The following is a 26,471-nucleotide window of genomic DNA, read 5'->3' as shown; positions in this document are numbered from 1 at the left end:
CGCGGCTTAAACAATGACGCGGCTAATATATGGATTTTTCCCCCTTTAAAAAAAAAAAAGAAAACACATTCCGTGACGTGCTCAGTTTTTTGGCGGCATGAAGCTTTCATTAGACCAATGAAATTGCCGAACGGGTTAAGGTCAAACAACTTTTTTCTTTACTGTTTAGATTAAATTAAGCGCGCTCAAACTTCCCATCATTCTGATTACGGTAGTCATTTTGTCACCCTCATCATGGCAAAGACACGGAGAAATGCATATGATGCAGCTTTCAAGTTGAAGGCGATTGCTCTGGCTGGTTAATAGAGCTGCTGCATGGGAGTTTGGTCTTAATGAGTCGATGACAAGCCGTGTTTCGTTAAAGCCTGTGTAAAGTTCATTTGTTTCAATGTACCGGTAGGCACCTGCGGCTTATAGACATGTGCGGCTTATTTATGTTCAAAATATATATATCTTTTTTAATTCAGTGGGTGCGGCTTATATTCAGGTGCGCTCAATAGTCTGGAAATTACGGTACTCAAGTTCTGATTTATTTCATTCCATTTGTGAATTTTGTCAATTTATTAATTGTCTTTTGTTTTGAGCGGTCCTGTCAATGTTGCCTTAGAACGCGCACCTGATTACGCCTATAAGTAGGCCTATAGGCTACCTGGCCTGCGCACAAATATAGGCATATAAATGTGCCCATTTGGGGATCTGATAGTATTTCCGATTGAATTAACGCATCACCACTAATCCGCTGTAGAGCTTCTCAAAGTAATGTTTTCTTCACCTCAAACAGCAAGCAAACGTCGTCTGTTTTTACATAATTGAGAATGACAATACATCCTCAATGTATTTGACAAATCTTTCCAGCTCTCTCCCTTTCGATAACCACTCGGTGTGAAAGGGAAAAATGTAATTCTGATCCATTGGAAATGTCATAAAATAGGGCCTACCTGATTACTTCTTTATCCCTTGCGCAAATAGCCTACAGCTGGGTCTGTCCTGAGCTCACTGGCACAGGAAACTGAGGGCCCAGAACATTTTATAAAATGTTGCAAGTTAATAGTTGATAGTGTTCCAAGTAGTTTCTTTTGTCAGGGACACCTGTAATGTTATACATGTACTGTTTGTATGAATGTCACCTATAATGACCCTAGTGTACAGGTCAGAGATATGAGTGGTTAATTTCATATACATTTAGCTGCTACTCTGCTAACATCTCTTAACTGTTGTCTAGATAATGGATCAAACTATCAAGAACTTCTGCTTGAGATGACCAGGCAGAAAACTGTCCCCAATGTCTTCGTCAACAAAACCCACATTGGCGGCTGTGACAAAACAATGCAGGTATGGATCGTTGTAGCGTAAGATTTCAAGAACAACTTCATTGTCATTTCACTCGTGGTTTTGCAAATGCCACCAACTTTTGGACTTATCCTGTTTTGATTTACATTTTAGTCATTTAGCAGATGCTCTTATCCAGAGTGACCTTAAAGTAGTGAATGTATACATTTTCATACTTTTCCCCCCCATATTGGTTCCCAGTGGGAATTTAACCCACAACCCTGGCGTTGCAAGCACCATGCTGTACCAACTGAGCCACACAGGACCCATAACTCAAACTTCTGCTAAAATGTCAGGTTTTGGCAAAGAAAGATACATTTGATGTCATAGGTTCCCCTTGCATTTTAGCATGTGGTAAATTATGCCCACTGCAGGCTTTAATTGCATTGTAATATTACTGAAGAGTGTCTTTGTCCATTTGCCAGAAACAAGGGTTGAGTGGATCTATTTGGGTCAAGTGGGGTTATAAGAGCCTGATGCCACTGCCAAACTTCTATTTACATAAAAATGGCTACTTAAGAACACCCAAATCTAGAGTCTCCTCTTCCCTCTACACTGAGCTGCAATTAGCTCATTAAACTGTTTTTGTCTTTTCATGTGTAGCATAAGGTGGCACTTTGCCAGCATTACACAATAGCTTATGTTTTACTTGAAGCCACCAATACATTCTCCTTCAGTGTATAATGTATTATTATCCTTAAAATGTACGTGCTTTCTGTCTCCTGCCCTTATCTTGGAAATGCTGGTTTAGTTCCATCGAAGGGATTTTATGTGGCATGAAGAACGCCCTCTCCGGCATGAATGGTGTCGGCATCGCTATTGAATGTAGAATAACCTCACAGCCATGCACATTTTTCATTAACACCTTTTTTTCCCCCGGGATCATAAATCAGCATGTCGGGTGTCCTTACTGCATTACATTATGTTTTTGTTTTTTTCCACCAGAAGCATGTTTGTGTGCCTTTTTTAAGACTTTGTTGGGTTAATGTTGTTCTTGCAGTGGTAGCTGACCACCTGTCATCCTCTTCTCAGGCCCACAAAGATGGCATCCTTCAAAAGCTACTGTGCGAGAAGAATGAGGTCTACGAGTATGACCTCATCGTCATCGGGGGCGGATCGGGAGGCCTGGCCTGCTCAAAGGTGAGAGCCTCCCAGACAGTGCATCTCAAACCAAGCATAACTCCAGGCCTGCACCTTTTCAAGTATTGAGGCCCTTGGAGGAAGGCTGTGTCTGAAAACATTACTAGCTGTCCAATCCTTGCTTCCTCTGTCCTTGTTGCCTCAATTCCTTTCAAAACAGATTGGAGGAGAAGATCCAAGGTTTCCCTCAAACCTTCTCTAAAGAGCTTTGACTGCTGGTAATGTTTTCAGACACAGGATTTCAGATGGGTCATCATAGCAACGATGAAACTAAGCGTGTATGCTGAGCGAGTTGACCAGTGGTTGTATTAAAGGTAGACTCTGCGAAATGAAGTCGCCACGAGCAGCACCGCAGCTATTGAGATGAGCAAGATGCAAGACTTCGCTCTCACACAGTCACACACAGTATCTGCGCATGGGCACGCGTTCGCTTCGCCCTGTTCACCTGAATGGTAGCCAGGGCACCAAAACCGTTGAAGTTGAGCTTCAATGCTCTTAGTTGCGGAAATTGACCCACTATGCTGTTTTATTTTCTGAGTATCGCTGAGTACCTTTAATCAAGTTGTCTAAATGGACTTCTGCCCTCTTGTGCTTCTCATGGGATAGGAGGCAGCGACGCTGGGGAAGAAGGTGATGGTGTTGGACTATGTGGTGCCCACGCCGAAAGGGAACACCTGGGGTGAGTAGGGCTTCCCTGGTGTACTCCTTACGTGTCACTCTTCTTCAATCAACGTTTTATTAACTTTAAGGGGTTACCGAGTTCATGTTTACAGTTAATCTGAATGAATTATCTAAAGATTTTATTGATGTGCAATAGTAATTGTATTACTTTTGTGATCGAGAACTACACTACATGACAAAGTGTGTGGACACCTGATCGTCGAACATCTCATTCCAAAATCATAGGCGTTAATATGAGGTTGGTTCCCCCCTTTGCTGATAAAACAGCCTCCACTCTTCTGGGAAGGCTTTCTACTAGATGTTGGAACATTGCTGCGAGGACTTGCTTCCAGTCAGCCACGAGCATTAGTGAGGTCGGGCACTGCTGTTGGGCGGTTAGGCCTGGCTCTCAGTCGGCGTTCCGATTCATCCCAAAGGTGTTCGATGGGATTGAGGTCAAGGCTCAAGTTATTCCACATCGATCTCGACAAACCATTTCTGTAGGGACCTCACTTTGCGCATGGGGGCATTGTCATGCTGAAAAAGGAAAGGAACTTCCCCTAACTGTTGCCACAAAGTTGAATACGCATAATGTCATTGTATGCTTTAGGGTTAAGATTTCCCTTCACTGGAACTAAAGGGCCTAGCCCGAACCATGGAAAAATAGCCTCAAACCATTATTCCTCCTCCACCTAACTTTGCAGTTGGCGTTCTCCTGGCATCCGCCAAACCCAGGTTTGTCCGTTGGACTGCCAGGTGGTGAAGCATGATTCATTACTTCAGTGAACTTAAGTTTCCACTGCTCCAGAGTCTAATGAGCTTTACACCACTCCAGCCGACACTTGGCATTGCGCATGGTGATCTTAGGCTTGCGTGCAGCTGCTCGGCCATGGAAACCCATTTCATGAAGCTCCCGACGAACAGTTCTTGTGCTGACGTTGCTTCCAGAGGCAGTTTGGAAGTGAGTGTTGCAACGGAGGACAGGCAATTATTATTTTTTTTACGCGCTTCAGCACTCGACAGTCCTGTATTGTGAGATTGTGTGGCCTACCACTTCGAGGCTGAGCCGTTGTTGCTACTATACATTTCCACTTCACAATAACAGCACTAACAGTTGACCGGGGAAGCTCTAGCAGGGCAGAAATTTGAACTGTCTTGTTGGAAAGGTATCATCCTATGACGGTGCAACGTTGAACGTCACTGAGCTCTTCAGTAAGGCCATTCTACTGCCAATGTTTGTCTATGGAGATTGCATGGCTGTGTGGCTGAATTAGCCGAATCCACAAATGTTAAGGGTTGTCCACATACTGGTATGTATGCACAGTTGAAAGTTTACATACACTTAGGTTGGAGTCATTAACTCGTTTTTCAACCACTCCACAAATTTCTTGTTAAACAAACTATAGTTTTGGCAATTTGGTTAGGACATCTACTTTGTGCATGAAACAAGTAATTTTTCCAACAATTGTTTAGACAGATTATTTCACTTATAACTCACTGTATCACAATTCCAGTGGGTCAGAAGTTTACATACACTAAGTTGACTGTGCCTTTAAACAGCTTGGAAAATTCCAGAAAATGATGTCATGGCTTTAGAAGCTTCTGATGGGCTAATTGACATTATTTGAGTCAATTGGAGCTGGACCTGTGGATGTATTTCAAGGCCTACCTTCAAACTCCGTGCCTTTTTGCTTAACATCATGGGAAAATCAAAAGAAATCAGCCAAGACCTCAGAAAAAAAATAGTAGACCTCCACAAGTCTGGTTCATCCTTGGGAGCAATTTCCAAACGCCTGAAGGTACCATGTTCATCTGTACAAATAATAGTATGCAAGTATAAACACCAGCTCTGTCAGGAGGAATGGGCCAAAATTCACCCAAATTATTGTGGGAAGCTTGTGGAAGGCTACCCAAAATGTTTGACCCAAGTTAAACAATTTAAAGGCAATGCAACCAAATACTATTTGAGTGTACCGTAATTTCCGGACTATAAGCCTCTACTTTTTTCCCACGCTTTGAACCTCGCGGCTTAAACAATGACGCGGCTAATATATGGATTTTTCCCCCTTTAAAAAAAAAAAAGAAAACACATTCCGTGACGTGCTCAGTTTTTTGGCGGCATGAAGCTTTCATTAGACCAATGAAATTGCCGAACGGGTTAAGGTCAAACAACTTTTTTCTTTACTGTTTAGATTAAATTAAGCGCGCTCAAACTTCCCATCATTCTGATTACGGTAGTCATTTTGTCACCCTCATCATGGCAAAGACACGGAGAAATGCATATGATGCAGCTTTCAAGTTGAAGGCGATTGATCTGGCTGTTGGAAAAGGAAATTGAGCTGCTGCACGGGAGCTTGGTCTGGAGCAATTACTTTCTTGGTAGGCTACTGTTTATTGCAAATTTTTTATTTTTTGTTACAAGCCGTGTTTCGTTAAAGCCTGTGTAAAGTTTATTTGTTTCAATGTACCGGTAGACATGTGCGGCTTATAGACATGTGCGGCTTATTTATGTTCAAAATATATATTTTTTTAATTCAGTGGGTGCGGCTTATATTCAGGTGCGCTTAATAGTCTGGAAATTACGGTATGTAAACTTCTGATCCACTGTGAATGTGATGAAAGAAATAAAAGCTGAAATAAATCATTCTCTCCTATTATTCTGACATTTCACATTCTTAAAATAAAGTGGTGATCCTAACTGACCTAAGACTGGGAATTTTTACTAGGATTAAAAGTCAGGAATTGTGAAACTGAGTTTAAACGTATTTGGCTAAGGTGTATGTAAACTTCAGACTTCAAATGTATGTATGTGTATCTTTCTGTATTATTGGTTAGTATTGGATTACGCTATTGACTGGAAATGAATGAGAATATCAATTACTGACAAGTGATTAGCCTGGCTTGTGCTAGCAACGTTATTCTATTGTTTGGTATGATCTAATGTGGTACACTTTTATGTGAACAAGTATTATTACTAAGAAATGCACAGCCTTGAGGAAAGATCCTGCTGAGCAGATTCAACATGAGCTCAAGAGGAAAGGACTGCTGCTCGCAGACTTTACAGGAGATGACGATCCTGAACTCTCTGTCCTGATAGGGGCAGACTACTACTGGCACATAGTCTCTCCACTCTGCTAGATCGTAACAGAGATGCTAGTTGCTTTAGAGAGCACTTTTGGATGGTCGGTGTAGGCACCAGTGATGGACGATACCATGTGGAGTTACCGTGAAAACAAAAACGTCTGGAACCTGAGACGACTTCAGTTTAGACGGCACGAGATCGCAGATCGCATGGCAGACATCAAGAAAGCCTTTCTGCAGATATCCCTAGCTGAGAGACGGTGACGCCGTGAGATTCCTGTGGGTCACCAAATGGAGAAAATGAAATGGAGCTGTGTGCTGATGATGACGAGTGGTGTTTGGAGCTTCCCCAAGTCCATTCTTGCTCACAGCTACAATCAGGAAGCATCTGAAACAATACAAAACAGAACAGAAGTTCTAGAGGGGCATTGAGTCACTCTATGTAGATTGCATGAACTTGAAATTAAGTAACGTTAGAGGCTTACTCTGTGAGCATTTTCTTTGCAGTTGTATCAACTGCAGGCATGGACCTCTGCAAGTGGATGACTCTCATGAGCTGAAAACAAAGTGTGAGGAGAGTGCAACAACTGACCACACGTTGGGGGCAGGGAAACACGGAGCAGTGCTGAAAGTGTTAGGCTTAGTGTGGAAACAAGAAACCGATTACTTTGTTTGACCTCAGACCACTACTGAGCATTCTAAAGCAAAAGGAGAACGCAAAGAGAAGCATTTTGCATGTATCTTCGACCCTATCGGCTTCCTGACCCCCTTTACCATCAGGATCAAGTGTGTGTGTGTTCCAGAAAATGTGGGACTGACATGGGACTCAGCTTGGACAAAAGTTACCACCTGATTTGACACTAGAATGTGTTCAGAACTACACCATCTTGCCATACCAAGGTGGTACAGAACAGACATGCAGCCATTTTTCACGTTCTGTGACACGTGAAAAATGCTTACAGTGCAGTATCTTACCTGTAAGGTGTAACACAAAACAGAGAAACAAGTCCAGGATAGCCCCTCCCAAGAAAATGACACTGCCACGCCTGGAGCTCATGGGAGCTGTGATTGGAGCAAGACTAGCAAGCAATCTGACCACACAGAACAATGGTACAAACACAGATCAGTGTGGACAGACTCGATTGTGCTGCATTGGATTTGCAGTTCAGCTCAAAAATGGAAACCATTTGACGCAAACAGTGACAGAGACCCAGTCCTTGACCAACAGAGTCATGGTCACACAATGAAGGGAAAACAAATCCAGCTGATCTCCCTAAGGAGGACAAACTGTTTGACACTTTAGAGCCAGCTATGGTGGAACGGACCTAGCGATCAGTCAGAGGAAGCTAATGATGACAAGGTTCCGGAAGAGGTGATCACAGAACTTAAGTCATGTCACTGTAAACAACACAGACGTCACTGAACCGTTGTTGGAGCTCGAAGGGTACAGCAAACTGAAATGAGTGTTCAGAGTGACTGCCTGGATATAAGGATTCACAGCCAATGCTCATACAAACACAGACACAAGGTGAACTGACTGACAAACTGTTTGAAGCAGAAAAGTACTAGCTCAAAGTAACATGCGTTTCAGTCAGGAGATCAAACTGCTGAAGGCAGGAAAAAACCTAAACAATGACTGTGAAATCAAACAACTAAAACTGTTCCTGGACAAGGAAGAACTACTCAATGTACAGTGGGGGGGGGAAAGTATTTGATCCCCTGCTGATTTTGTATGTTTGCCCACTGATAAAGAAAGGATCAGTATATCATTTTAATGGTAGGTTTATTTGAACAGTGAGAGACAGAATAACAGCAAAAATATCCAGAACAACGCATGTCAAAAATGTTATAAATTGATTAGCATTTTAATAAGGGAAATAAGTATTTGACCCCCTCTCAATCAGAAAAATGTCTGGCTCCCAGGTGTCTTATACAGGTAACGAGCTGAGATTAGGAGCACACTCTTAAAGGGAGTGCTCCTCACCGCAGCTTGTTACCTGTAAAAAAATAAATAAAAAATAAAATAGACATGTCCACAGAAGCAATCAATCAGATTCCAAACTCTCCACCATGGCCAAGACCAAAGAGCTCTCCAAGGATGTCAGGGACAAGATTGTAGACCTACACAAGACTGGAATGGGCTACAAGACCATCGCCAAGCAGCTTAGTGAGAAAGTGACAACATTTGGTGCGATTATTCGCAAATGGAAGAAACACAAAAGAACTGTCAATATCCCTCGGCCTGGGGCTCCACGCAAGATCTCACCTCGTGGGGTTGCAATGATCATGAGAACGGTGAGGAAGCAGCCCAGAACTACACGGGAGGATCTTGTCAATGATCTCAAGGCAGCTGGGACCATTGTCACCAAGAAAACAATTGGTAACACACTACGCTGTGAAGGACTGAAATCCTGCAGTGCCTGCAAGGTCCCCCTGCTCAAGAAAGCACATATACATGCCCATCTGAAGTTTGACAATGAACATCTGAATTATTCAGAGGACAACTGGGGGAAAGTGTTGTGGTCAGATGAGACCAAAATGGAGCTCTTTGGCATCAACTCAACTCGCCATGTTTGGAGGAGGAATGCTGCCTATGACCCCAAGAACACCATCTCCACCGTCAAACATGGAGGTGGAAACATTATGCTTTGGGGGTGTTTTTCTGCTAAGGGGACAAGACAACTTCACCGCATCAATTGACGGGCCCATGTACTGTCAAATCTTGGGTGAGAACCTCCTTCCCTCAGCCAGGGCATTGAAAATGGGTCGTGGATGGGTATCACAGCATGACAATGACCCAAAACACACGGCCAAGGCAACAAAGGAGTAGCTCAAGAAGAAGCACATTAAGGTCCTGGAGTGGCCAAATCAGTCAGTCTCCAGACCTTAATCCCATAGAAAATCTGTGGAGGGAGCTGAAGGTTCGAGTTGCCAAACGTCAGCCTCAACCTTAATGACTTGGAGAAGATCTGCAAAGAGGAGTGGGACAAAATCCCTCCTGAGATGTGTGCAAACCTGGTGGCCAACTACAAGAAACGTCTGACCTCTGATTGCCAACAAGGGTTTTGCCACCAAGTACTAAGTCATGTTTTGCAGAGGGGTCAAATACTTATTTCCCTCATTAAAATGGAAATCATTTTATAACATTTTTGACATGTTTTTCTGGATTGTTTTGTTGTTATTCTGTCTCTCACTGTTCATACACTTCTCAAAAAATAAAGGGAACACTTAAACAACACAATGTAACTCCAAGTCAATCACACTTATGTGAAATCAAACTGTCCACTTAGGAAGCAACACTGATTGACAATACATTTCACATGCTTTTGTGCAAATGGAATAGACAACAGGTGGAAATTATAGGCAATTAGCAAGACACCCCCAATAAAGGAGTGGTTCTGCAGGTGGTGACCGCAGACCACTTCTCAGTTCCTATGCTTCCTGGCTGTTGTTTTGGTCACTTTTGAATGCTGGCGGTGCTTTCACTCTAGTGGTAGCATGAGACTGAGTCTACAACCCACACAAGTGGCTCAGGTAGTGCAGCTCATCCAGGATGGCACATCAATGCGAGCTGTGGCAAGAAGGTTTGCTGTGTCTGTCAGCGTAGTGTCCAGAGCATGGAGGCGCTACCAGGAGACGTGGAGGAGGCCGTAGGAGGGCAACAACCCAGCAGCAGGACCGCTACCTCCGCCTTTGTGCAAGGAGGAGCAGGAGGAGCACTCGCAGAGCCCTGCAAAATGACAAATGTGCATGTGTCTGCTCAAACGGTCAGAAACAGACTCCATGAGGGTGGTATGAGGGCCCGACGTCCACAGGTGGGGGTTGTGCTTACAGCCCAACACCGTGCAGGATGTTTGGCATTTTCCAGAGAACACCAAGATTGGCAAATTCACTACTGGCGCCCTGTGCTCTTCACAGATGAAAGTAGGTTCACACTGAGCACATGTGACAGACGTGACCAGAGTCTGGAGACGCCGTGGAGAACGTTCTGCTGCCTGCAACATCCTCCAGCATGACCAATTTGGCGGTGGGTCAGTCATGGTGTGGGGTGGCATTTCTTTGGGGGGCCGCACAGCCCTCCATGTGCTCGCCAGAGGTAGCCTGACTGCCATTAGGTACCGAGATGAGATCCTCAGACCCTTTGTGAGACCATATGCTGGTGCGGTTGGCCCTGGGTTCCTCCTAATGCAAGACAATGCTAGACCTCATGTAGCTGGAGTGTGTCAGCAGTTCCTGCAAGAGGAAGGCATTGATGCTATGGACTGGCCCGCCCGTTCCCCAGACCTGAATCCAATTGAGCACATCTGGGACATCATGTCTCGCTCCATCCACCAACGCCACGTTGCACCACAGACTGTCCAGGGGTTTTCGGATGCTTTAATCCAGGTCTGGGAGGAGATCCCTCAGGAGACCATCGGCCACCTCATCAGAAGCATGCCCAGGCGTTGTAGGGAGGTCATACAGGCACGTGGAGGCCACACACACTACTGAGCCTCATTTTGACTTGTTTTAAGGACATTACATCAAAGTTGGATCAGCCTGTAGTGTGGTTTTCCACTTAAATTTTGAGTGTGACTCCAAATCCAGACCTCCATGGGTTGATAAATTGGATTTCCATTGGTTATTTTTGTGTGATTTTGTTGCCAGCACATTCAACTATGTAAAGAAAAAAGTATTTAATAAGATTATTTCATTCATTCAGATCTAGGATGTGTTATTTTAGTGTTCCCTTTATTTTTTTGAGCAGTGTATAAACCTACCATTAAAATTATAGACTGATAATTTCTTTATCAGTGGGCAAACGTACAAAATCAGCAGGGGATCAAATACTTTTCCCCCCCACTGTAACAGGAAGTTTGCAACAGTCCAACATCCCATTCAGAGAGCAGCACCAATGGGTTCTGCCCAGCAAACTCAGAAATGCTGATGTAGTACTATCATGAGAAGGAGATGCATTCTGGAGTATCAGTCACTCTAGTGCAAATCAAAGATACTGGATCTTGCGTGCTAGTCAGGAGCACCATGGCTAGATGCACAGCCTGCAAGAGATTCAAAGCAAAGGCCGGACAGCAGGTCACTGTGCTTTTACCAAAAGACAGAATAACTGAATCCCCACCACAGATGTGGATCTTGCAGGACCGTTCTACATGAAAGCAAATGGTTCTGTGAAGAAGTCCTACATTGTGCTGTACCCAGAGCAATAGATTTGGATCTCAGGTCAATCAAGAGACATTCATGTTCGGTTATGCAAAGTAATCCATTCTGACAATGCAAAAATGTTCGAGAGGTGGTCAGGACTTGAAAGATCTGTAGAAATCAATAAAAGATCCCCAACTCTTGGAGTTCTTCTCAGAAAGAGGCATTGCCTGGAGGATCATCGCGAGCGAGCAGCCTGGTGGGGGCGGATTCTGTGAGACTCGTCAAAACATGCCTGAGAAGTTCTTGGGAGAGCTTCACTCAACTTTTGAAGAAATGTACAAACAAAATATGAAAATGCACTCACTACTGTAAGTTGCTCTGGACAAGAGCATCTGCTAAATTACAAAAATGTAAATGTAATGTGCACAGTCCTGACGGGTTGATGCAATCCTAATCTCTAGGCCTCTGACCTTCCGAGTACAATGAAGTGGATGAACCACAACTCCTGACACCAGCCCACTTCCTGGCGCCCAATCTATTTCTGAATGATGCTCAACAAGGAGGAAATAACATGCAGTAAGTACAGGCAGAGACTTGTGACCAGCTTCTGGAACAGCTGGCGAAGAGACTACTTGCTGGATTTAGTCAGCCCACCCCACTAAAAGTGGGTGACGTTGCAGTCATCGGAGAAGATGACACCCAGACAAACTTAGAAACTAGGGAAGATCAAGTAACTTTTTTTCCAGGCCGAGATGGCCTAGTTAGGTCATGTTCAGTTTGTGCTACCTCAGGGACTTTGAGACCTATTCAGTTGATTTATATGAACAGTTGTTTATTGGGGGGGTTGTGGTAACTTGAATGGGTTACGGAGTTAAGTTTTACAGTTAATATCTTTAGATAATCTCAATGAATTATCTACAGTTATTTACATATATACAAGAGTAATTGAGAACTAATACTATCTTCCATCTGTATTGGATTATGCTATTGACTGCAAGTACCAGAATGCTTTGCGACAGGAAGTGATAATGAGTGTTCCAGTTATAAACAAGTGACGAGTGATTAGCCTGGCTTGCGCTAACAACTTTCTTTATTGTTTTGAACTGTCTAAAGTGGTGAAATGTAGCGTGACGAAGTATTATTACTAAAATAAGCTGTCATCTTATACCCGACGTCCCAAGTCATTACTTTGAAGATAGTTATACTATATTATGAGCGTGTGTGTCTTCGACCTAACTTGTAGTTGTTTCAGACATACAATCTTACAGAAACTGCTGCAGGGCCACCGACGCATAAATCAAAATAGCTAGCAGAATACCGCTGTTTTCAGTTGCAACATGTCTGCATGTTTCAATGGGATCTAAAATAAATCTCCAAATGTGTGACTCTGTATGTGTCCCTGGACAGGCCTGGGTGGCACGTGCGTGAACGTGGGCTGCATCCCCAAGAAGCTGATGCACCAGACAGCCCTGCTAGGGACCTCCATGCAGGATGCCCGCAAGTTTGGCTGGGAGTTGCCTGAGGAGACAGGTAGCGTCTGTTAGGTTACTGTGTCTGTATTAGTCACTTGGAAAGCATGTTCAACACATGGCCTCATCCAAAGTTGTATGTTTCTAAGGATATTTGGAACAGAGCCATGGTCAGTGCTAGGCATGAAACATGAAGGTGTAAAAGTACACTTTTTTTTCCCTTTGAAAACAAACATTCTCTTGTTTTAGCTCTCTTCATATAATGAAGAGGTCAAAATGTAAAACTTCCAGCTGAGAACTTTTTCACTAAGGGTAATAAATTACTAAATACTTTCAAAAAAAAACTTTAAGACATTTTTGTTGACTTTGTCATTCTGGTCTGGTTCCCAGTGAAGCACAACTGGGAGACGATGAAGACCGCGGTGAACAACTACATTGGCTCGTTGAACTGGGGCTACCGGGTGGCGCTGCGTGACAAGAACGTCAACTACGTCAACTCCTACGCAGAGTTCATCGAGCCACACAAAATCAAGGTTGGCACCCTATGAATTTATAAGCAAATGTCTAACCATGGTTTTTTTCTGATGCATTTTAATTTTGAATTGACTTGCCTTCCATTTTCATACTGAATTTACTGCCTTCCATTTTCATACTGAATTGATTGTCTTTTAAATGGGTAAAATTGATGTGAACTTTTTTTTTATAGATGCACAATGTATTCTGAAACTGTTAGTTCCTTGGCTTATCGTAAACAAACCCCAAAGATATGTAATAGCTCCGTACAAACACATCACAACAGTTAGTACAGCAGCTAATGTCCCTCTCGTGGACGGTTTCAAACCACACCCTTGAATTGATGCATCGATTTAAACCATACTGTAGGATTGACACAACAGACGGGGATACGCTAGGTTACTTTTATCGAGTATTCTTTCGGTGTGTAAGAGAGCGTTTGACACCCTACTTTCCGTCCGCAGGCGACCAACAAGCGAGGAAAGGAGACCTTCCATACAGCAGCTAAGTTTATCCTGGCGACGGGCGAGAGGCCGCGTTACCTGGGCGTCCCCGGAGACAAAGAGTACTGCATCACCAGGTGAGACCAGACCCCTTCCCCTCCCCCACTTGCTCAGACGTTGCATGCATCAACCAATGGTTGTGTACCACGTCATTGACTGCCGTCGGGCACCAGATTGCAATAACATATGATGTGGGTAGCTGATAGGTAAAATACCTATCCAGATCTGGCATGCATCAGCAACACCTGGACAGAGTAATGTGCCCATTATTTAACCCACAATCCAATTTGACTGCTGTCCAGCCAGGGGAAAGCCCTCATTGAATCAACAAGATTATACAGTCTCAAGATCATTATACAATCAACAAGATACAGTGTATTCAGAAAGTATGCAGACCCCTTGACTCTTTCCACATTTTGCCTTATTCTAAAATTAACTTTTTTCCCCCTCATCAATCTACACACAATACCCCATAATGACAAAGCATTATTTTTGTATTTTTTTTAATTTTGCAAATGTTTTAACTTAAACTGAAATATCACATTTACATAAGTATTCAGACCCTTTACTCAGTACTTTGTTGACGCACCTTAGGCAGCGATTACAGCCTCGAGTCATCTTGGGTATCACGCTACAAGCTTGGCACACCTGTATTTTGGGAGTTTCTCCCATTCCTCTCAAGCTCTGTCAGGTTGGATGGGGAGTGTCGCAGCACAGCTATTTTCAGGTCTCTCCAGAGATATTCGCTCTGGTTGAAGTCCAGGCTCTGGCTGGGCCGCTCAAGGACATTGAGACTTGTCCTGAAGCCAATCCTGAGTTGTCTTGGCTGTGTGCTTAGGGTCATTGTCCTGTTGGAAGGTGAACCATCACCCCAGTCTGAGGTCCTGAGAGCTTTGGAGCAGGTTCTCATCAAGGATCTCTGTACTTTCCACAGAGGAACTCTGGAGCTCTGTCAGTGACCATTGGGTTCTTGGTCACCTCCCTGACCAAGGCCCTTCTCCCTCGATTGCTCAGTTTGGCCGGGAAGCCAGCTCTAGTAAGAGTCTTGGTGGTTCCAAACTTCTTCCATTTTAAGATTGGTGGAGGCCACTGTGTTCTTGGGGGACCTTCCCCAGATCTGTGCCTCGACACAATCCTTACACGGAGTGCTACGGACAATTCCTTTGACCTCATGGCTTGGTTTTTGCTCTGCAGTGCACTGTCAACTGTGGAACCTTATATGCACCTGAGCTCGATTTCAAGTCTCATAGCAAAAGGTCTGAATACTTATGTAAATAAGGTATCTGTTTTTAAATGTTTTTTTGATAACTTTGCAAACATTTCTAAACCTGTTTTTGCTTTGCCATTATGGGGTATTGTGTGTAGATTAAGGAGGGGGAAATAATTTGAATCAATTTTAGAATAAGGCTGTAACGTAACAAAATGTTGGATAAGCCAAAGGGTCTGACTACTTTCCGAATGCGCTGTATAAACACACTGCAGGTGGTTTCATTAGTGTACACTGTAGTAAAACTATTTCCATCGGCATTAGAAACTGAAGTTTCTCATTGGACAAGTTCAGGTAATCCCCTCCCTTCAGTAAGAAAAAGCATTAGATTTGTCTAACACTGACATGCAGGTGAAATGTGGATGGACATAAGGGATGTGGAACATTGCAGCTAAGCTTGTGCTCTGGAACACACACATACCTTCCCCAGGCAAGCTCACATATCTAATTCCCACCACAGGAGGTCTTGTATCTCAGGTCATTCATTTAATAAGGCTATAATCTCCCACCTGTCTAAACACAGGTTGTCTAGAAGATGAACCTCTGTGTTGGTGGGCTTTTCCTAACCTACATGTCATAGGGACAGACCCTGGTATCCATCTCTGTACCCTTTTAAAGCAAATTCTATGCCTAGTAGTTGTTTTGTGACTGAATACATTTTCAGAGGACATACTTGTCTACTGGTGTCAAAGTTCACGCCCAGACCCATTTCAGACTACATAACCAGTCTTTAGCCAGACTTTTTTGTTGTTTATAGTTTGGGAGTTTAACAGTTAAAGGAAGTTATTGTGTCTAATGCTGTGGTCACCAACCTTTTCTGAGTCAAGGTCACTTTCTGAGTCAAAATCCAAAGTCTACCACCGATTTTTATTTTATTTTTAAGCATGACTCATAAAATGTAAGCCTATGCAACATTAACCGAATAAAAGCTGTTCTGTAAGAATGAGGTTTGTGCAGTAGGCCTAATACATTATCACGTCATATTGGGCATGCTTGGTCTGACAATATTGTTCTTCTCAGACCATATTATATTTCAAAACATGAGCTAAATAGATCAGCTGTAAGCTGAGCATTCTTAAATCCAGTACATTTAAAAAAAAATGTTTTACAATTGTTAGTCTCAACGAATGGAAGGAGACGGCAGCGGACGGTCCGTAGAAGCTGCAGGCACAGTGATTTTGAGCTATCCTAATCCGATTGGCCAGTAATAGGTGCACTTGATTTAGCCCTCCGGGTCCGCCAGGTTTTATACCTTGAGACAAATGAAATGGTTCTAAATGGGAACAATTCGCGTACCCGACGTGCAGGGCAGCTGAATCAAGTGCACCTACCACAAACCGCGCGGGACAAATTTAAAACATAGGAGCACAAGGCTTTATCATTGGCATTTCTACGGAAATATTTGGCGATCGACTAGGAATGCCTTGAAGATCAACCAGTCGATCACGATTGACCGGTTGGTGACCACTGGTCTAGTGAATGAATCTGACATTCCAGGTATTTCACGTGCTAATCGCAGAAAGAATGGGTGAATTGTGGCATTTTTATACATTTAAAGAGCATTATGGGTTTAACGGAGGTGCACCCTACTATGGCTGATCTTCCCCTGTCTGTGGGTGTCTATGCTGCAGCGATGACCTGTTCTCGCTCCCCCACTGCCCCGGCAAGACCCTGGTGATCGGGGCATCCTACGTGGCGCTCGAGTGCGGGGGTTTCCTTGCCGGCCTGGGCCTGGATGTGACGGTCATGGTACGCTCCATCTTGCTGAGGGGCTTCGACCAGGACATGGCCAACCGCGCCGGTGAGCACATGGAAGAGCATGGTGTCAAGTTCCTCCGGAAGTACGTCCCTGTCAAGGTGAGTCATCTACTACCATACCTGGGTTCAAATAGTATTTGAAGGCTTTCAAAGGCTTACTACACCCTTTGTATCTTTACTCAGCTGTTCAGGGCTTTCTTTATGGCCTTTTTATGGTTTGGAAATGCCTGGGCTAAATTGTTCTGTCATCTGGGAAGTTGTGTAATATTTTGCTATTTATCGGAAGAGTCAGTTTAAGTCTAAAGTTCAAAGACTAACATCCATGAAGGTGAACTAAATTAAAAACCACGTGATCTTTCAGAGTGAAAGATGCCGTCAGTTCACCCGGCCTTGGCCATTCTAGTATTATAGAGAATGTTGTAGCTAGATACACCAATTCCCCCCCCCCCCATACAATTCATTTTATATATCAGGTGGAGGAGCTGGAGGCAGGCACTCCTGGGAGGCTGAAGGTGACAGCCAAGAGCACGGAGAGTGACGAAACCATCGAGGGAGAATACAACACTGTACGTACGCATTAAAGTCCTCTTAACCTCCAATAGCCAAAGTAAATCTGTCACTTATGAATGAAACCAATACTGTTAGTTAAATCTGCAAACAAAGTACTTTAACATATGGCATTAGGCATTATCAAACTCTGCATGATTGGCAGTCTTTGAGCCTTAACTATAAGATGTTTTGTCCAGCAAAATTTAGTCATTTTTGCTCTGTAGGGATGACGGGGCTTTATTGTTTTGGGAGAATGGTCCCGTTAACCCGGTGACTTCCTTGTCCTCCCGCAGGTGTTGATAGCCGTGGGGCGTGACGCGTGTACAGGCAAGATCGGCCTGGATCAAGCCGGAGTCAAAGTCAACCCCAAGTAAGTTTAACTTAGGGATAGGCATCCCGTCAACGGGACAGTTGTAAATCATGCAGCGCCGTGTCACGATCGCAGATTTTAGAGAAACAACAAATGTCGGTACATATAAGTGTCTTATATCAGCTGAAAGCTTAAGTTCTTGTTAATATAACTGCACTGTCCAATTTACAGTAGCTATTACTGCAAAGAAATGCCATGCTATTTAGTTGAGAGCTCCTAACAACAAAACACTTTTTTCACCACGTTAGGTTTGATAAATTCACCTCTGAAGGTGAAATGTGTACTTAAATCAGAGCAAGATTTCAGAATGTATCATCCGTAGGGTCCCAGAGATAACATGAAGTGTCGTTTTGTTAGATAAAATAATTTTCCATATCCTAAAAAGGTCCATATAGCATGCACGATCAATTTTGTATTTACATTCGTTCAATTTGCGAAGAAAGGAATCGGTGAAAATCTAACCCTAAACGTTGTTTCAACCAGTCAAATCACATTTGTATGTATTCCTCAGAGATCCTAGAACGTAACCAGACTTCACTATATCATTAGGAGTGTAGTATATCTTATAGGACACCAAATTTGGTCAGAGAGCGACGCCTTCTTGGCACGCCGATGACACGGGCGGTCTTCACTTGATTGACTTTAACTTCATAAAAAAGCACCAATCCGGGTCAAACAAAGCTAGCTAGATAGCCAATGAGCGGGGCTTTACGGGAGTATGCGGAAACCCCAGTATCTGTCGCAAAATGTTGCTGCTAACCTTGTGCGACGTCAAGCTTCTCCTTTTGGACAAAAATTAAGAATATGGAGAGTTATGAAAACTGGGTGTTTTGCAAATGTTGAACTTATAATATGGCTACTAATACTGGAAAAGCTAAATCAAAGTCCAAGTATACAGATTTGACGATATTCTTGCAGACAAATGTAATATGAATGTAAATGTCTCCTTCACGATTTGCCCAAACGTACCTGGGTGACTTCACACTAAATGTCATGTAGTTTGCTCATACTTCAAGTTATCCGTCTGAAACTTTGCACATACACTGCCATCTTGTGGACACCATCGGAATTACAACCAGAGTGATGGCTAGATGTTGGACCTTTCTGTTGCATTTCAAAGATGGTGGTAGAAAACAACCGTTTTTTTCTTTATATTTTCTTCTACCAGATCTATTGTTATATACTCCTACATTCCTTTCACATTTCCACAAACTTCAAAGTGTTTCCTTTCGAATGGTACCAAGAATTTGCATGTCCTTGCTTCAGGGGCTGAGCTACAGGGAGTTAGATTTGTGTATGTCATTTTAGGTTGATAAAAATATATATATATATTTTACATTTCCTTAAGTTAACGTTCCTTTTATTTTCTTCTATTCGCTCTCTTATTTCATTCATCCACCCATGCACCCTTGCGGCTGTCACCAATGAGACGCAGACAAGGGTGTGTGTGTGCACGCCTGTACCTTTAAGGCTCTCTACAGTCATGGTGATTCAGCACTTTTGCCTCACCAGAGGTGTGTGTGTGTGAGAACTGACAGGGAGGGGTTTTGTGGGGATAAGAGTTTTTGTGTTTGCTTTGTAAGGAGAGAAACCCCCTTTTGCTGTTACATTGGGACGTAACGGTCTCTAAAAAAACCTCAAGCTTCTTTAAAATATTGTTATCCGGATTGATTGAGGAAGAAGTGTTTTCATGGGGTTTCTAACATGCAGTTCAGTTATGAATGGGTCAGCCCAACAGAGTGCTCTCTAGGCCAACGGGATTAAGCAAGCGCATGAGCCAGACTTAGGAGTGAGTGCGCCTTAGTTAGTCAAATGCTTCAGTCATATGACCTGGTCCCTAGCAGCATTTAAGGACATGAATGTGTAGTTCATAAATGCATAATCTATGAGAAGAATTACTGTTTTACCTCAATTAGCTACGAAATCCGTAGTTTGAAAGTGACTGTTTACTGGAAGCTGTGCAGCGCCATTTTCCTTGCGTTTCCCCCACGTGGGCCAGCCCCCTAGCAATTCGTGTTCCAGGCAATGAGGTTCTGCACCTCACCATTTGAGTGACAACTAGACAGATGCAGAGCGAGAGAGAGAGAGCAATGACGTGATGAACATATGTGACGTAGCACGCAGATTTCGGTGACCACTTTTGGCTCGTGAGTGCTCCTTTCAGAACTACTGGCAAGAAATTATACAAACGTAACGGAGAATCTCTTTAACATGGGGCTGACTGACACAGTTTAAGGTGCACCAGGTTCGGCCTCTCGGTTGCACTACATGAGTGCAGCTTACCAGGCTGGCTAAAGCGACCCATGTCAGATGGACTTTGAGTTTGGTATCAACCAGACTAGTAGTTTACATGTGTATTTTTACATCGTTGTTAGTGAGCATTTGTCCTTTGCCAAGATAATCCGTCCATCTGACGGGTGTGGCATATCAAGAAGCTAATTCAACAGCATGATCATTACACAGGTGCACTTTTTGCTGGGGACATTAAAAGGCCATTTAAAAGGCCATTTTGTCACACAACACAATGCCACAGATGTCTCAAGTTGAAGGAGCGTGCAATTGGCATGACTTGGCTGACTGCAGGAATTGAATGTTAATTTCTGAACTATAAGCAGCCTCTGTTTTTAGAGAATTTAACAGCAAGTCCAACTAGCCTCACAACCGCAGACCACGTGTAACCATGCCACCCCAGGAACTCCACATCCGACTTCTTCAGCTGCAGGATTGCCTGGGACAAGCTACCCGGACAACTGATGAAACTGTAGGTTTGTACAATTTGCAAAGTTTCTGCACAAACTGTCAAACAGTCTCAGGGAAGCTCATCTGCATGCTCGTCGGCCTTACCAGGGCCTTGACCTGACTGCAGTTCGTCGTCGTAATCGACTTCAGTGGGCAAATGCTCACTTTCGATGGCCACTGGCACGCTGAAGAAGTGTGCTCTTTGCGCATGAATCCCTGTTTCAACTGTACCGGGCAGACTGTGTCGTGTGGGTGAGCAGTTTGCTGACGTCAACATTATGAACAGAGTGCCCCATGGTGGAAGTGGGGTTATGGTATGGTCAGGCATAAGCTATGGACAACAAACACAATTGCATTTTATCGATGGCAATTTAAATACTGTGACGACATCTGTGACGTGATCCTGAGGCCAATTGTTGTGCCATTCAGCCGCTGCAATCCTCCCATGTTTCAGCATGATAATGCACGGCCACATGTCACAAGGATCTGTAAACAATTCCTGGAAGCTGACAATGTCCCAGGTCTTCCATGGCCTGCATACTCACCAGAAATGTCACCCATTGAGCATGTTTGGGATGCTCTGGATCGACGTGTACGACTGTGTGTTCCAGTTCCCTCCAATATCCAGCAACTTCGCATAGCCAATAAAGAGGACTGGGACAACATTCCAAAAGCCACAATCAGCAGCTTGATCAACTCTATGCGAAGGAGATGTGTCACGCAGCGTAAGGGAAATATAGATAGTGGCTGGTTTTCTGATCCATCCCCCTACTGTGTCTGTGACCAACAGATGCATATCTGTATTCCCAGTCATGTGAAATCCATAGATTATGGCCTAATGCTTTTATTTCAATTGACTGGCTTCCTCTTTTGAACTGTAACTCAGTAATATCTTTGAAATTGTTGCATTTTTATGCATTTTTGTTCAGTGTATATGCATAGACTGAGTCTCATTTGCGCTACATGACTGTCGTTGATGATGAATCATCCTCGTTGTTGTATACTTTGTCTCCGTTTTGGTGATGGCAAGATCTTAGCCCCACCCAGACAATCAGTTCCATTCTTCATGGCCACAACCTAGGGCTGGGCGGTATGCCCTATTTGACTATACCTTTGTTGATGCATGGGCCGGTTGGTGTTTTTACTTTACCTTCTATGATGATATTTTTATGTTTTGGTTTGTTAAGTGTGATATGCAACTCAGGCATGTGTAATGTCCGTTTTTATAGTTTACTCTGTTTTGTTTCTTGAGTCGTCTTCCTCGCTTCTGCATGCCGCTTCCCAAAATGTCTTGCCCGCTGTCACTCAAGGAGAGAGCAGTTGGTCGACCATTGAGTCACGAGCACGTTCTTGCCGTTCACTAAGCCTGGTCAGATGCCACAAGATGTTGGTGTGAGCATGTCAACATCTTGTTGCAGCTATCTGGCAGTTCATATGCTGCAGGGACTAGGAGACTAGTCAGGATCGAGGGAAAGATGATTGGAGCAAAGTACAGAGATCCTTGACGAGAACCTGCTCCAGAGCTCTCAGGACCTCAGACTGGGGTGAAGGTTCACCTTCCAACAGGACAATGACCCTAAGCACACAGCTAAGACAACGCAGGAGTGGCTTCGGGGACAAGTCTCTGAATGTCCTTGAGGGGCCCAGCCAGAGGCTGGACTTGATCCCGATCTGACATCTCTGGAGAGACCTGAAAATAGTTGTGTAGCGACGCTCCCCATTCAACCTGACAGCTGGAGAGGATCTGCAGAGAAGAATGAGAGAAACTCCTCAAATATAAACTCCCCTTTTTCAGGACCCCGTCTTTCAAAGATAATTTGTAAAAATCCAAATATCTTCACTGTAAAGGGTATAAACACTGTTTCCCATGCTTGTTCAATGAACCATAAACAATTAATGAACATGCACCTGTGGAATGGTCATTAAGACACTAACAGCTTACAGGCGGTAGGCAATTAAGGTCACAGTTTTGAAAACGTAGGACACTGAAGAGTCCTTTCTACTGATTCTGAAAAAACACTAAAAGAAAGATGCCCAGGGTCCTTGCTCATCTGCGTGAGCGTGCCTTAGACATGCTGCAAGGAGACATGAGGACTGCAGATGTGGCCATGGCAATAAATTGCTATGTCTATACTGTGAGACGCTTAAGACGCTACAGGGAGACAGGATGGACAGCTGATCGTCCTCGCAGTGGCAGACCACGTGTAACAACACCTGCACAGGATCGGTACATCCGAACATCACACCTGCAGGACAGGTACAGGATGGCAACAACAACTGCCCGAGTTACAATCCCTCCATCAGTGGTCAGACTATCCGCAATAGGCTGAGAGAGGTTGGACTGAGGGCTTGAAGACCTGTTGTAAGGCAGGTCCTCACCAGACATCACCGGCAACAATGTCGCCTATGGGCACAAACCCACCGTCACTGGACCAGACAGGATTCGCAAAAAGTGCTCTTCACTGATGAGTGATGGTTGGATTCGCGTTTATCGGCGAAGTAATTAGCATTACACCGAGGCCTGTTCTCTGGAGCGGGATTCATTTGGAGGTGGAGGGTCCGTCATGGTCTAGGGCGGTGTGTCACAGCATCATCGGACTGTGCCTGCAATGCCAACAAGCTATCTCAACCCCCCCACCTTTGTTCAGGGACACATTATTCCATTTCTGTTAGTCACATGTCTGTGGAACTTGTTCAGTTGTTGAATCTTGTTCTGTTCATGCAAATATTTACACGCATTAAGTTTGCTGAAAATAAACAGTTGACCGTGTGAGGACATTTATTTTATTTTTTCTGAGTTTAGGTGTGCCAAGCTTGTAAACTCATACCCAAGAATACGCAAGGCTGTAATCGCTGCCAAAGGTGCTTCAACAAAGTACTGAGTAAAGGGTCTGAATACTTATGTAAATGTGCTATTTTATTTTTATACATTTGCACACATTTCTAAACTTATTTTTGCTTTGCCATTATGGGATATTGTGTGTAGATTGAGAGGCGGGCGGTGATTTTTAATCCATTTTGGAATAATGCTGTAACATAACAAAATGTGGAAAAAGTTAAGTGGTTTGAATTCTTTCCAAATGCACTGTATATGGTATTTTCTTAAATAATGCACCACTAAAAGCTGTGACCCGAACGCCTTATTATTGGTTTACCCTCAATCACGGAACAATGGCGTTCATTGCATAGACATTTCTCAACCGGGAAAAACACAACCACTTTTGTCAACATCCTATGGTCACATTACATCATTCTTTCACATTACACTGAGAATGTCTGTCGCAAGGTCTGATACTTTCATTTGCGAACAGTGTGAATATTTTCACCGTATAGTCTTAGCTTAATTTGGAATGCACGTTGGGGATGGTAAAATATTTACTTTGTATTCCACTTAATCATCAAGTGGGATTTATTGACCACATTCTGTACTTGTTTGACTTTTCTCTGTTCCCCAATGAGTTCCTATGATGCCCTAAACATATTTCAATCCGTCTGCTGCATAATAAAGGTCAAATAGATTGGTGCGTATGTATTCTGCAAACTGTTCTTATACATGTATGTGTAGTAAGTCTAGACCAGGGATCTATCTGCAACTTGTGGCTCCATGGGGATCTGTAATTAGTCATATGGGAGTCGTCAGTCATTTTACCCTAGCTAAGCTTCCACACTCTTCTCCCCCAGGAACGGTAAGGTCCCGGTGAACGACGAGGAACAGACCAACGTGCCGCACATCTACGCCATCGGAGACATCCTGGAGGGCAAGTGGGAGCTGACACCCGTGGCCATCCAGGCCGGAAAGCTGCTGGCACGCCGGCTGTACGCGGGAGCCTCGCTCAAGGTAATTATTGGACAGCGGGCCTCGATTTCACCCCTTGGGAGTTAACATGCTTTTCTATTGATAGACCATGGCAGTTTGTCAGTGTGACTCTTCTCTCTGTTGTCCCTCTGCTTTTAATAAGATTGGCTTTTGTTGCTTTCAAATCTTAATGTTGGCCCTCGATGTTATATGGTGGGGCCTTTGCTCTCCACCTAAAATGTAAAAACTAAGAGAGACCATGTAAAAATGTTCCCTAGCTTCTATCATCCTACTGTAGTATATTCTGTCTGGTGAACCTCCAATGTGACACCACCTGGTACAGACTGTAAATTGTCATGCCCTGTTGTTTTATTATTAACTGCGGTTGAATGATGTTGTGTGCAGTGTGACTACGTAAACGTTCCCACCACTGTGTTCACCCCTCTGGAGTATGGCGCCTGTGGGCATTCTGAGGAGAAAGCTATTGAGCTGTACGGCCAAGACAACTTGGAGGTAGCTGCTGACGCAACACACACACACACACACACACACACACACACACACACACACACACACACACACACACACACACACACACACAGACACAGAGCCCGCTTCCAGCCTATTGGTACTACAGCCACATCACACACTCGCCAGACATCTTGCACTGAATATTACAGACCGAAATCAACTGACATTTAGGCTCTGCTCCAATCTCCAATATGCATTCTAGCATACCAGTTTAAATGTTGATATTGATTCGCCAGCTATTAAACAGTGATACCGATCATATACACTCGGTGGTCAGTTTATTAGGTACACCACCCCGTTCAAATGGTTCGCTCCTACAGACCGTGAGTGACTTGGCCATGGCTTGCTATATAATGCAAGCATCAAGGCATTCAGTTACTGTTCGATTGAATGTTAGAATGGGCAAAACTAGTGACCTAAGTGACTTTGAGCGTGGTTGATCGTTGTGTCATGCGCACCGGTTACAGTATCTCAGAAACGGACGTGTCCTCCTGTGCTTTTCACGCACAGGAGCGCAACAAACAAAAAACATCCAGTCAGCAGCAGTCCTGTGGGCGAAAACAACACATTGATAAGAGGTCGAAGGAGAACGGCAAGAATCGTGCAAGCTAACGGGCGGGCCACAAACAGGCAAGTAACGGCGTATTAGTGGTGTGCAGAACGGAATCTCGGACCACACAACTCGTCGATCCTTGTCACGAATGGTCTATTGCGGCAGACACCCACACCGGGTTGCACCCCTATCAGCTAAAAACAAAAAGCGGCTCCAGTGATCACGCTTTCACCAACACTGGACAATTGAGCAGTGGAAAAATGTTACCTGGTCTGACGAATCCTGGTTCTGTCATACTAATGGCTGAGTCAGGATTTGGCGTAAGCAGCATGAGTCTATGGCCCCATCCTGCCTGGTTTCAACTGTACAGGCTGGTGGCTGTGGTGAAATGTTTTCCTGGCACATGTTAGGTCCCTTGATACCAATTGAGCAACATTTCCATGCCCTGAAATGCAGGCTGTTCTGTAAGCAATTGGGGGTCTGACCAGTACTAGATGGGTGTACCTAATAAAATGTCCACTGACTGTATAATACTATCATATATAGGCCTAACGTATCATAGGTTAATGTTGTGGTGTTAGTGTTTCTGCAATGAAGAACTTTACATTTTGTGTTGAAGTGGGTCCCACTGACACCGTACTGTAACATATGCACGTGGAGACAGATGCAGTTAGTTTTTTGTTTTTTGTAAGTCATTCTAAGGTCAAGTTCAATACCAGTAATACTGTTATAAATGGGGCCCTGTGTTTTGTGCAATCATGTGACATAGCAGGATTTAACCTGTATTTTAAGCCTTGACATGAGGCTTAAAATACAGGTTCTCCAGACATGAGAATTTCCCATTAAATGAAAGGTATTGTCTGAGGATGGTGCTGGACCTTCTGGCATAAAAAGAAAAGGTGACAGTTTGATGAAAAAATATTGAAATAATGGTTAAATTAAATATGTCACACGCTTGCGCAAAACACATGGCCCTAGTTATAACACCACCCTCTCACACTCTAGAAACATACATGCATGACACATTAAAAATAAATATGCAAGTTATTCTGCCCTTTCTGTATGCGTGTGTAT

The 26,471-nt window shown here is 43.8% G+C and overlaps 1 protein-coding gene across 1 annotated transcript in view; it reads left to right on the top strand.

Moving 5' to 3' along the window:
• LOC106565239 (thioredoxin reductase 1, cytoplasmic) overlaps positions 1 to 26,471 on the top strand; it is a 30,926-nt gene that overhangs the window by 2,007 nt on the left and 2,448 nt on the right. Inside the window, exons 3-13 of the mRNA XM_014132132.2 lie at positions 1,223 to 1,332; positions 2,362 to 2,469; positions 3,076 to 3,148; positions 12,757 to 12,879; positions 13,209 to 13,351; positions 13,796 to 13,911; positions 16,733 to 16,958; positions 17,333 to 17,425; positions 17,702 to 17,778; positions 24,199 to 24,355; positions 24,719 to 24,826. Of these exons, the coding sequence (XP_013987607.2) occupies positions 1,223 to 1,332; positions 2,362 to 2,469; positions 3,076 to 3,148; positions 12,757 to 12,879; positions 13,209 to 13,351; positions 13,796 to 13,911; positions 16,733 to 16,958; positions 17,333 to 17,425; positions 17,702 to 17,778; positions 24,199 to 24,355; positions 24,719 to 24,826 (1,334 nt within the window). The remainder of the gene's footprint in view (positions 1 to 1,222; positions 1,333 to 2,361; positions 2,470 to 3,075; positions 3,149 to 12,756; positions 12,880 to 13,208; positions 13,352 to 13,795; positions 13,912 to 16,732; positions 16,959 to 17,332; positions 17,426 to 17,701; positions 17,779 to 24,198; positions 24,356 to 24,718; positions 24,827 to 26,471) is intronic.

This window comes from Salmo salar, chromosome ssa12 (genome assembly GCF_905237065.1).
Source record: "Salmo salar chromosome ssa12, Ssal_v3.1, whole genome shotgun sequence".
Taxonomy (NCBI): domain Eukaryota; kingdom Metazoa; phylum Chordata; class Actinopteri; order Salmoniformes; family Salmonidae; genus Salmo; species Salmo salar.
This window is presented reverse-complemented; position numbering and strand designations above follow the sequence as displayed.